At 34.7% G+C, this 13011-nt stretch overlaps 1 protein-coding gene across 1 annotated transcript in view; it reads left to right on the top strand.

The window, feature by feature from the left end:
- The window catches only part of B3GLCT (beta 3-glucosyltransferase), a 34242-nt gene extending 21508 nt beyond the window's left edge, over positions 1 to 12734 (top strand). Inside the window, exons 8-13 of the mRNA XM_031552113.1 lie at positions 2553 to 2688; positions 3602 to 3670; positions 7876 to 7989; positions 9604 to 9703; positions 10665 to 10784; positions 12509 to 12734. Of these exons, the coding sequence (XP_031407973.1) occupies positions 2553 to 2688; positions 3602 to 3670; positions 7876 to 7989; positions 9604 to 9703; positions 10665 to 10784; positions 12509 to 12719 (750 nt within the window). The 3' untranslated portion in view covers positions 12720 to 12734. The remainder of the gene's footprint in view (positions 1 to 2552; positions 2689 to 3601; positions 3671 to 7875; positions 7990 to 9603; positions 9704 to 10664; positions 10785 to 12508) is intronic.
- The last annotated feature ends 277 nt before the right edge of the window (positions 12735 to 13011 follow it).

Raw genomic sequence — 13011 nt, 5'->3', positions numbered from 1 at the left:
CTGTTCAGTAGCCAAAAGGGCAGTCTATTCTCACTTCTGAAATTTGATAGTTCCACACTAGTCTAAGGATTTTCATTCAAAAATGCATTATTCAGTGGGATATCTTAGCATGTTACAAACGATCATACATAGTTAATATTAATTTACAATTCTTAAGTTCTTTGTGCAGCAGAAGCATTGATTTTTTGTTGGTTCATGTGATAAATGTTCATTCTGACTAGCTTAGGTTTGGATCAATGGAATTAGTGGAAGCTGTTTCTAAATCCCATCTCCTGTTGTAATGTAGTCTTCCAGCTACGAGATGGGATCAAGAACCATTTACATCCTATAATGTGACTGTAGTGGCAAGGCAGAAAGATAACTTTGGAGATGTGGTAAAGAGCAGGCAAGAAACATAGACAAGTGTATATGTGTTACGTGTTGTTTCCATGTTTCTCCTTTACTCCAACCACCATTAATGGCTGAACTGCTATTTGTGCTTTCATCTTCTTCCATACAGAGGGGCCCATCCCTTTAGTACGCTGTCGAACTTACCTATAATGCTAAAATCATGTGTTTCCAAGGTGTTACTAAAACAGCAAAGAGACAGACCACTTAACAATAGTTAAGAGAAATAAGAATTTGCAAACTATAGAGCTGCCACTGAATGATTTCAGTGCCAACTGAACACTGATAGTTTACATCCACAGCTCCCAGTCATCTGCATCCCTTGAATTACAAGGAAAAATACAGTAATTTAAATTGTAAAACTGCAAACTAAAGACTAGTAATTTGCACTGGTGATGATCTGAGTGCATTTGTATTATGGCAATTACAAGCAGCAACTTTAAAAAAAATCCATCAGTTGCTCTAGTATGTTATTGTACCCTAGTTGTTTGCTATCCAAAACTTGTTAAATCTAGAAGCTTAATTCTCAAGAATATGATTTTGCATGACCTGGGCATGACCTGGGCACATCTGGACCATACTTAATGCTCTTAGCTTGCACCAAGTTCTTCCAAAACACTGGGCAGGAGGAAATATTTTGCCCTTTTGATAACAAGTTAATGACTGAAATGAGGATCTGCTTTCTAGCCGTTACATTGCATGAGGATATTTAAAACCAATGATTTTTACTTCCCAAATAGACATAAAACAGTGGAGACTCATTTTCATTGTCTTTTCTGTGTGCTGGGTCTGGTCCCATATTTCAGTGAAACACATACTTATTTTTCACGCAAGAATCGTTGGGAATATTTCTAGAAAACATTGGAAACAGAAAGTAGAAACCAACATTGATTTTTCCTGCCTTGAAGGGGACCCATTCTAGGGTAGAGTGGGGTAGAGTCAAGCTTCTTTTTGCTCTGCTGTTAATTCCACAAATTTTAAATCTTGCACAGTAATTCAGTTTCATGAGGTAGTGTGGAGTGTCTTTCACTGAATGTTTATGATTTGGTGGCATAGGGTCCCTTTTGAAAAGTAAAAGCTGTAACTTTGGAATTAGTTAAGAGGAAGCAAACCGGGGTCCCAGAGTTCCTGCATTGTGAGCTCGCAGCTTGCATACCAAGTGGAAGATGTTTCCACATCTTTGACCTATTTTTGAGAGAGACTAAGAATTCAGAGTTGGGAGTTTATGTCTGTGCAGGTCAGAAGCTTTGAATACCCATACTTAATGAGGTACTCTTTTCTGCCTTTCAGAAATTTCTTTTTACTCTAACAAATTTTTGAACGGTTTTGTATGAAATGAAATTAATCGTTTAAGTGGTCTGGAGGACACCCAGTCTGTAACTATTCTTTGTGTATATTTAATCAGGTAAAGTTATAAGCAGTCTGAAAGATTTGTGATAGAAATGTTGAGCAAGTCTAAGTGTTCTTGATGTTTCATGAAATATAGACTGAAATATTATAAATTTTATTACTAATTAAATGAATGTAAACACAAAGAGTTCCTTTGCCTTCTTCATACATCACTGATTTGCTTCTTCTCCTTTCTCTGAATGTTTTTGCTAGGTTTTTTTGGTTGTTGAATTTAAAATGGACAAGAATCTAGTGTAGTTTAAAATACCTGTTACATTATCCTTCAATGTATTTTACATTTTCTGAGTTTCATTGCTGCATTTCAAGTATTTTAAATTATCAGCAGAGAATGCATCCATTTTGAAAAGTTGAAAAGTGCTCCATAGGAAGAACTAGCCCTACCTATTCCAAATCATGAAAGTAGTTTGAAAAGAGCAATGAAGTATATTTAATTTAAAGGAAGGTGCAAATGTTAATTCTGTTTCTTCTTACAAAAGGAAAAGATTGGTTGTTTTGACATACTTGAATAAATGAAACTAAGTCCTTCAAAACTTGAGTATCTATAGAATTTCTGTTACAGCAAAAAATAATTAGATGTTAGCTGTGGAAATGTGAGCAAAAGGCAAGATATCCAGCTGTTAAATCAACTAGGGCACAAATCATCTGATATTTTCCATTTTCTCTTTTGATTTTATCTTGTAGTATGATTTCTTTGTAAGCCTTGAGAATGTTAATCCAGTTTTCGTTACTGATATAAATGTCTTCCATTTTGTTAGATTGCCCTGTATATTTGGCAGAAAGGGGATGGACCACATCTTACTCCAGTGCCTGAATTCTGCACAGGTGATGAAAGCTCAGATAGGGTTGATCAGTGTGCAACAACATTCAGTAACTTTATTCCACTTTGTGTAAGTACCGAATTTTAAATATCACTTGTTTAGTAAAGGTACAGTTCTTAATAAATTAGTAACATTGGCTTTAAAATATCTCAAACCATGAAAGATTATTTTTCAATAAACAAAAAAAAGGTTTGTTGTGGTATTTATAGTTATTTTCAGACTTCTGTGGCACAGGATAACATATATCGTATATACTTTAATTGGTCTTTTTACCACAGTGGTTGAGCAGCTTATGACATCTAAAATAATTCTCTGTATTTTTCTCTGAGATACTGAAGTACAGATTTTCTTTTTCCACAGATGGGAAATTTAATCTTGTTTAGGCTAAAGATAAAATGTAATACAGCATTCATGTAAAGTCTGTTGCTTCCTACTCTAGGAGAATGCATTTATGATGTTATGGGTTAACTCACCAGAGGTGAATAAGTGTTCGATGATTCTAGGACAGCGAAATTCTAGGTTACCTGATTTCCAAAAGGGAAACCAATCGGGTGATTAAACAATTTTATTTTAGAGTTGAGGAAATTCAGATTTCTAGCGTGTGGACTTTAAGTTTCTTTTTATGAATATCAGAGAAACATTAAGTTTCTCATAGTGATTATTTTAATTTCAAAGAAGGAAACTTTTTTTTTTCAGATGAATCATTCTTAATGCAACAAGTTCATTTTCTTTTTCTAACAATAGGTGTTATAGTTTGTGTTAGAATATTTTATCAATGGAAGAAGTTAATGTTATTTTAGGAATTTTAAACCAATTTTTGCCAAGAGACAAAAATTTAGTTTCAAATGCATTACTAATATCCTGTTCTACTTGATACGCTGTACAATGAAAAGATATCTTCTGTTCTATTACATATATGGACATACATATCCTATAAATTTGTTAAAGCCAGAGCCTGCAATTTCATTTTTGTTCTATCCAAATAGGGAGAGCCAGTAAAAAAGAAGATGTCTTTGTTGCTGTAAAAACATGTCGGAAATTTCATGGAGACAGAAGTAAGTTATTGGTTAGTCAAGTTAGTAGTTCTGTACAGTACAGTTTATGAAATTAATATTTAGAAAACAAGCTGATACGTGCTGTCTGTGCACCTCTTGGACTAAATATTTGCAAAATCCACTGGGAACCACGAAAACTTCAGAGTTCCTCAGATGTCTTGCAAAATGTCTAAGGCAAAATTATTTGGTGTTTCATCATTAGTGATTGGTTGACAATATTAAAATGGAGTATCTGAACTGAAAATTTGGATAAAGTTAGTTTATATGATGGAAATTTGAGCTGTAGTGATATTAGCGATATTAATATTGCTACTCTTAATAAATACCCCTCATTGTGTTCCCCTGGATAGTCAGTTTAGTTCTGTTCCTTGTATTAGCAATGGCCCATGTGACTGCTTCAGAAATTTGAGCAAGCTGAAAGCTCCGTCCTCTGGTACTACATTATGTCTTGCTTCACCCCAATAAAAGACGTTTTATGCTCTTATATTTCTTTAATCACTTTAAGCATGTGGATGAGAACAGGATTTTTATAGCACTTGAAATAGGATATTTTCTTTCTTGTAAAAATCTGGTTAACATAATACTTGGTCGAAGTCTGGATCAATAGTCTGTCAAGTGTACAATGCTGTAGTGTTTAATTTGGAAATGCGTGTTCTACAAATAATAATAGTAACATGATATGACCAACATGGCCATGACATCCATGTAAAAACAATAACCAAACAACCAACCAACTAGCAAAGCTCCACCAAATCAGTTCAGTGGGTTTTACCTTCTTTCTGAGAGACAAGGAAAATAAAGACATGGAGATACTCAGCTTCATGTAATATGTAATAAAGCTCAGCTTCAGTGTATATAACAGTTTGTGGACTTGGGATTTTTCTTTCCAGTTTAACAATAAGCATTCTGCCTACTTGGTGCCACCTAACAGTCTGTTCTAGTTTACTTCTAGACATTTTGTTAATAAAGAAATTAGAAATAGATTTATTTCTGGACATTTTGTTAATAAAGAAATTGGAAATAGATGTATTCGAATTTTGAATACTACAGGTATGTAATAGCAATGGCATACTTTGTTCGTAAGTTTAATTTAAAGTGACTATTATTATTAAAAATAAAAAAAAACAAAAAACTGGTACTATTTCTTTGTGGGGAGGGGGAAGGTTGCCACATCTTCTGTGAGAGGATAGGAAGAAGATAAAAGCTCCTTTTGTAACTAAGTCCCTGTTTACTGATGCATCCAAAATGGTAGATTCTTCCATTTTAAGATTTAGACTATTTTCCAAGTGTTGTTTCTTCCTTCAGGATAAGATTTATGTAATTCTTTTCTTGGTGTTATTTCTGCACTTGATGAAGGCCCTATCCCACTATTTTGTGCTAGTCTTTTGGAGATCTTCAGCAAGTAGCTTTTGACAGAACAAAATTGACTGTCCTGTAATTGGAGTTCACTGAAGACTTCTCCTTTCTGGATCCATGTTTAATTTCTTGCATTAAAATTGAAATGAAACAAAACAAAAGCTAGAAAGTCAAAAAGAAAAATAAAGCTTCAAAAAGATAGCATAATAATCTTCCAAAAAGCAGCAGTTAAAGACTGAGGAAAATTCTTGAACTTTCCTCACAGTTTCCTGTGTTATGCAATAGAGGATAATCTTACTCAAGATTTTGAAAGATTAGTGGATGCCAGCTTCAGAGAGCTCCTTTTACCTGGTAAGTCATTTTTTATTGTATGCCAAAATCTACATTAGTGCAACAGGAAGGTTTAGTATGTGATGTGCAAAAGCAGTTCAAGAATTGACTTCAGATAGAACTCTCCCAACACATACTATAAATGGTAATATAGGAAGATTTCAGGACTGTGAACAGTGTTCTAAGAGTGGCACACTAAGATAAAGTTAAGAGCTTGGAACTGACCTTCTGTAGTGTGGAGTTATGTCTGCCATGTGATCACTAGTATTCCTATATAATAACTATTTGTATCAGTAGTTGGCCAGAAATTTTCAGATTCCTGTTCTTTATTTAGAAATTGGAAATGATTGAGGGATGCAGTTTACATTAGACATTAGTCTGGATGGTGGCATTTCCGTTAAAACAACGAAGGAAAAGAGAACAGTGCTTGAGCTGTTAGCTTCCTTATTAGGCCATTTAACTGTGGTGAGACTCAGGTCTCTGCTTCCCTGAACTCTTTTTTCATTTATGCAGAGAAGGGGGGATTCCACCAAGGAAGCTGAGAGGCTCAATCTCCAGTAGTAAATAGTCCTTTGTATTTTGTACTGAGGTTTAGTTCCTTGGCTGGGGAAAAGTAAAAATGCCTTTACAGGTGTGTTTCTGCTACCAGGTGAAGGTTGGAAGCATTATGTGATACTTCTAATTTGTTGGCTTGGTTTCTGGAAACTTTCTGCTTTTGTTCTTGCAAGAAACAATTTTTTTGAAATGGAACTTTTTCACAAAATTTGAAAATCATTTCATGCCAACTTGTTTTTTTACTCTAATTGAAAAAAAAAGATTACATGGTATTTTCTGCCGATTAATGCATGATTATGCAGTATTACATGATCTAATACAATTTTTAGTACACAGGAGAAGAAAAGTATTGTGAAATTCTTGAATTTGCACTTCAGAACTCCCCTGTAACATTGCATGAACATTTTTTGTACATAATTCCCTATGGATTTTTAATTCAAAAATTGCTTGCAATTTTATGTAAAACCTTTAAAAGCAATATTATCTACACATTGTTACAGAAGTAGAATTGCGTTTTTTCTTCCAAATTTATAACTTTTTCTATTAGTGAGTTGTGTTCTTACTACTCTATCCTAACAGGCACCCTTCAATTCATTTTAATGTCACCCAACTGACAGCTGGTCAATCAAGAATGCTACAGTTAATCCTTATGTGATGGGATTAGAGGGAAGCAAGCAACTAGGTGGGCAGCAAGCATTTAGGTGAAGAGCAGTTCCAGCAGGGGGCTAAAATCAGTTATTCACAGACATCGAAGTTAAATAGCAGCAAAAGGAATTCATGTAAATATTTCCTCCTAGTAGGAATTTCCTTCCTAGTAGGAAATTTTTGAGTGTAGGGAATAACTTAAATTTTACCTCTGAAAAACATGTAGGATTTGGTGCTTTAGCAACCATATAGATAACCTGCTGCTGCTACTGAGATTTGGTGGGTGATGTCAAAATGCATAGGGCAAAATGAACAAGGAGAACAAAATGCACATTGTTTTAAAGAGGCTGCTCACCTTAGGCCTGCCCATTTGATTTTTAAAGTGGAAGAAAGATCATTGATATTAATCTGATCGTTTTCTTCCAAACATCTTGCAGGTGTGCCTGCCATTCTGCTTGCTGGTGGGTTTTTATTTTCTTTTAATGTTACTCATAATTTATTAACTTCAGAAAATACAATAGTTCTAGTTAGAAGGAACTTAAAATTTCATCTAGTCCAACTGTCTGACTGTTTGGGGCTGACACTGTTAAAACATTTGTAGAGTAACCACTAGAATTCTGTATAATCTACTTGAAGTGTTTATGATATTCATGTCAAATGGCAAACTAATAAGAAAAGGATTGCTCTTATAGACAAGTGTTAAACAGTCCTCCTTTGAATAGAATCTCCAAGGGCTAAAAGCTGATTGTGTGATATTCAGAAATGTTCTGTGAATGTGACTCTGGAGAGAGGTGCTTTTGAGCATTAACGTTGCACTGCTGTCAAACACTATGTATGTGGCACGAGTGAGGCGTTTCAAATGATGCATTTAGTCTGTTTATGATTCAGAGTATTTTATATGCTGTGCAGTTGGATGTGTTGTTTCTAAAATGTAGCAGTTTCAATACTGGAAGAGTGATTGATCTCTAATAGACATGTGATACAAGTCCAACATAGCAAGGGTAAGAATAATGAATTCCATACTTTGGGATACAAATGTAAACATCACAGTCCTCAGTGTCATGTGAATGAAACTACAGACGTATTTTAAAGAAATTTTGTTATAGCATAAATAAAACTGTCCTGGCTGGCTTTCATGAAAATGTAAATTGGTTTCTTTAAATACTGTAGGAAAGAAAAAAGAGTGAATGTTTACAGCCATCATGCTGTACTTGAAACATTATTTTCATGACAGTGTGATTGAGTGTGTCGCTTAACAGGGACATAAACATTTCAGTTTAGTAGTTACTTATATTTCAATGTCAACAACTGTTTTGCAGTACCAGTTGTAAAGCAGACTTGGGAAAGAGAAGCTGCGCTTATTGAATACTACAGTGATTACAGAGACATCTCCATTCCTACTGTAGATTTAGGTGTACCTAATACTGAAAGAGGTAAGTTGTTGACTGTTGGCAGTTTGTCACAAGTAACTGTGTAAAGATTGTATGTTTTCAGGACAAAGTGTGTATATCATGTTTACTTATTTCAGTAACACGTTCCTGCATCTAAAACAAAAAGAATACTTCTTTCACACAGGAAAAGGTTGGAGAGTACAGATCACCTGTGTATATAGATTATTGTATTTTTTGAGTAGAAAACTGAATACTTGTAAATATAATAAAAAGGTATGCGGATATACTGAGGGAGACAAGAATTGGTGTTACTATGCTGGGCCTACTCTTGAGTAAGATCAATTGCTGTAGTGCACCATGGATTTGTGACAGAAGGCCTCACACCAAATGGTTACTGAATGTGAACTACTTTCTATATGGTATTCAAATGTTGTATGCTTGTGTCCAATATGCCTCTATTTAGGCACAAAAACGAATTGTTAACATTGGAAGTTTTTTTCTTTTTTTATGACAAATGTGAGTTTAGAGTGCTTGTGCTTGAATACAAAAAAAGGCTGTGGATATGATGGCTTCAGGTTTTTGATTTTTTTGTTCCTTTGCTTTTAGGCATATTGTATGACCATTAAGCATTGTCATGTGTAACTATAGGACCTTTGGTCTACTGGCCTTCTGAACTAAGTAAACTATTCTGAATTTGCTCCAGTATTGTTTTTGCATCTGTCATGGAATGTTATACAGAAATCTTGGATTTAATTTTGTAAATACTTGTGTATCGGTCTGCATTAAGTTTTTATTTTCACAAAATCAGTAAAGCCAGGATTTCCTTATCTCTTAAGCAGCAAGTTAGTATCGTTGTTTTTTCCAAAATATTTTAACTGAAAGTAGCTTCAATTATAATATTTCATCCTTATTTTTAATGCTTTTTTAGTAACCCTAGTATTGACAGCAATACACAATACTGATCTGTAGTCTAGATGCTTAAAGGCTGTTTTCAGTTGGATTTTTCTGAAGTATAAAAAAGATTCCATATAAGTCTGAAGTTTCTTGTGCTGCTCATTATAAAGAAAGACTTTTCACCTTTTAAAACCCACTAAAGGGTTTTACCTTTCCGTTTCACTGTAATCTTACATTGAGTAGATAGAGTAAAGATCTCTTTAGAGGAAGTTATCAGAACCTGAGCTGCAGCTTATGAGCACGGTAGATCAATGTAGGCATAAATATTGACATGCAAGCAATAGACCTGATGCATTATGAAGTATTCAGAAAATATCTCAGAGTACTTTGCAGAAGGGTTTTCTACCATCATCTCTTCATTTTTTTTAGTGTCAGAAATTAAGAGTAGCAGTTTGCCCTAAGTTGTCCAGCAGGTTAATAGGGTGACTAGAATGTAGCTTGTTTTCCAGGTTTTCGTAATTCAAAGACTTTCCATCTAAAGCATGCTTCAAAATTTTGTTCTTGCATAGAAAACAATGATAATTTATGCAAACACCATTCAGTATAATGAAGGAGATCATTTAAGCTTGTATCTCAGATATTTTTCTAGTCATTTCCAAAATGTTTTAGTCCAGTGAGCACTCTTTTAATTCAATAATGATTGCTTTTTACAAAATGTCATGATACTTAAATGTATATGTTCTGTTATTCCTCTTCCTCTAGGTCACTGTGGGAAAACTTTTGCCATTTTGGAAAGGTATTTGAATCATAGCTCTCCCAGAACTCCGTGGTTAGTCATAGTGGATGATGACACACTGATAAGGTACAAGTTACAATATTTCAGGGATTACTGCTGTTGATGTTGGTAGGAATTTTAGCAATATTTGTCTCTTTTCCTGTATTGAAGATATACAGCTTTTTCATTTGTTATATTTAGCTTTATATTGTTTCCAGGAATAAAATTGTCACTTTTTGTTCAGCGTTCCTGGATTGATACTTAAAGAAGTGTAAACTTGTGATTTAATAAAAGCTATGCATATACTGTTACTATGTAATCCTGTAGTCTCAATATGATAAGGATACCTGCTGTGGTTCTTCGGTGTAGGCATGTATGAGTTGATTGGTTTTAGTAATTTGCAATCCACTTTTCAGCTTGTGTTCCTTGCATAAAAGAGTCAGAAGGTTATATGGTCATTTGTCAGGGCCACCCAGGACTGTATTCAGGGACTTGACTTTGTTAAAAAATGAGATCCCATTTACATGAAAACTGACACTGCAGTATAAGAAAAACAAGGCACGTTGATCAGCAATCAGGATCACGGTCATGAACATCAGAATCAGTGGTTCAAAGAATACTTCACATTAAATTGCAAAAGAGGGAGAATTTAGAAGAGGCTGTAACTGTACAAAAAGCAGTGTTTGTAATAATTAAAACTTGTTTTATTGTCTCCGGATTCCTGGGCTAAAATGATTATTTGCAAAGTTCTTACTATGACTTGAGGAAAAAAAAATGACATGTTTTCTCTATGGGACTCAATTCACAAAAACATTTTTGAGCTAATTGATTCATCAATTGATTTGAGCAAACAAAACAGTCATATCTCACAGTAAATTGTAAATTTCCGTTTTAAAGCTTATATCTCTGCTTTCTGTAGAATGCTTGGATTTTCTCCAATCCTGTTTTTGCTGTTTACTAGAATACCACTTAGGTTAGCAATGTCAGTTTTGAAATAAATGTCTTTATGGTTTAGTTTTTTTCTCTTCCATGGATTTTCCTCTTTCAGTATCTTCAGGCTCCGAAAACTGCTCAGCTGCTATGACCCAAATGAACCAGTATTTCTTGGAGAGCGATATGGTTACGGCTTGGGAACAGGAGGATATAGTTATATCACTGGAGGAGGAGGGTAATTTGTTTCAGCTCCTGCTGAGATCTACATTAGTTCCTGGTTTGAATGCAGATGTTTTGAATTACGGTACAAATCAGTTGCAGCAGAATCACTAATGTTTCCTAGTACAGTTAAAAAGCAGTGATGCTCAAAGACCCAAATGTTTGTTACAATAAGTTGTGCAGCCCAGCAGGAACAGATTTGTAGAGCAAAGTGGTTGGTGCTGAGGACCGTGCATGTTTAAGGGGGTTTGTTTTGGTTTGATTGCTCCTGTGAACTCGTGTGCCCGTTATCAATTATCAGCACCACATGTTGTTTTGAAGCACATCATGCTGCATTGATTCATCTGACAGAATTCATTCTGCGCGCACACAGACCTCTGTGTGATTCAAAGTCTTGTCAGCAGAGACAGCTGGGATATTTCCCTAAAAGAGTTTGTTTCTGATCTGCATTGTGGTGGAGTTTACAGGAGAACCTAAAGAAACACATTTAGTGATAAAGATTGCTGCAACGAAAGTACTCTTTTCTTGTTCTTTGACTTTGTCCAAGCATGGGTAAAAAGCAAAACCACTGATGATTTTTGAAATTCATGCCATCATTTATGGAGAGGTAGCTGAGGAAGGAATCTTACATTCTTTCCTGATAAAAAGTCTCTTCTAGAAATTGCATTGTGGGTTAAGCTCATGCATGAGAAATATGGACCACTGTGATTGTGTATAGAAATTGCTTTAATTAACATGTATGTGGTATTTCAGTTTGGCTTATATTACACTGAGAGCCATCTTAAGAAGCATCTTGTGTGTCTAAAGCAAGTTGTGTCTTTTGCATGTACTTAGCTTCATTTTATGTGAAAATTAATAGCTAAATGAGGAATGACTGAATAAATAAAAATTAATTAACCTCCCTAATTGTTTTGCATAGTTCCATAAAATCTTGTTTAAATAGGGTATATTCTTGAGCTAAGAAATATACCTCGCATCTTGTTGGTCATAAGGTGAATGAACTCATGAAGCTGTATAGCAAATCTGAAGCGTGGATCTCTGGAGTGTGATTTGTAACTGTTAGAGTACCCTGTAGTGGACTAACTGAATGATGTAACTTCAGAAAAAACAGTTGTGGAATACTCTACAAAAGTATGTTCCCTCAGCTGTTGAATTTAAGACATCATCATGCTTCTGGTCTATTGGAGGCTTATTTTAGTGATAATAATCTACAAGCTCCAGGCTCTTGTTATTATTTAGATGAGCAAGAAAGAAACAAGAAGCCTTTTGTATAGCTTCAAGGAACATTTTTTCTTTATGGAGAGAACTCGGTACAGCAAAGGATTCAGGGAATGACAGTTGAGGTTTAGAGTTCTTCTTTTTTTGTTGTTTATATGAGAACTAACTAGAAAATATATTTGAATAAATAGAAGAGAATATCCCTTTAAAATCCTGATGAAATGTAGGAGTAATTATCAGTGGTAAAAAATGAAGGCTAGCTAAGTAATGGTTGGAATAGCAGTATAATTAGTTTTCATCATATAAAGTAATCATCTTTCAGAAAATGCCTTTTGCATTACTTACCAGTAATGACTTCTCAAATCTTCAAATTCCAGATAAGTTGCATTGGAGGGCTATGTGTTGTCTCGCAACTTTACATCATTTAGCAATTTTTAATCATTTCAAGTCATTTCATTACTTTAGTACTTACTGTACAATGCTTTTTGTTTGCTTTTTTTGTTGTTTTTTTCTCCTCCTCAGAATGGTTTTCAGCAGAACAGCTGTTCAGAGGCTGCTTGCTAGTAAGTGCCGGTGTTACAGCATGGATGCACCTGATGATATGGTCCTGGGGATGTGTTTCAGTGGCTTAGGAATCCCTATAACACACAGTCCGCTATTCCATCAGGTCAGAGAGTTATTTTTACTAGTGCTTAAAATATATTTTGTTCTTTTAATTGTATGCACAAAATAAGAGTCATAAATATTACCAAATGGACCAATGTGTAATAATCATAACCAAAATGCTGCTACTACAACTCACTTCTCTCTGGAACATTTGACCAGCAATTCAAAGCATGAATTATTACATGTACAGAAATTGTTTGTAAGTTTATAGCAGTTCATAGGATATTTCATTTATTCTGTAACAGAGTTGGGCCCTTTGAAAAACAAATAGAATGAGATGCCGCATGCTTTGAATACTTGTGGTCTGTCACAGAATCATAGAATGGTTTGGGTTAGAAGGGACATTTAGGACCAACTAG

This window comes from Meleagris gallopavo, chromosome 1, assembly GCF_000146605.3.
Source record: "Meleagris gallopavo isolate NT-WF06-2002-E0010 breed Aviagen turkey brand Nicholas breeding stock chromosome 1, Turkey_5.1, whole genome shotgun sequence".
Taxonomy (NCBI): domain Eukaryota; kingdom Metazoa; phylum Chordata; class Aves; order Galliformes; family Phasianidae; genus Meleagris; species Meleagris gallopavo.
Note: the sequence above shows the minus strand (reverse complement) of the source record. Positions and strands in the feature narration are given on the sequence as shown.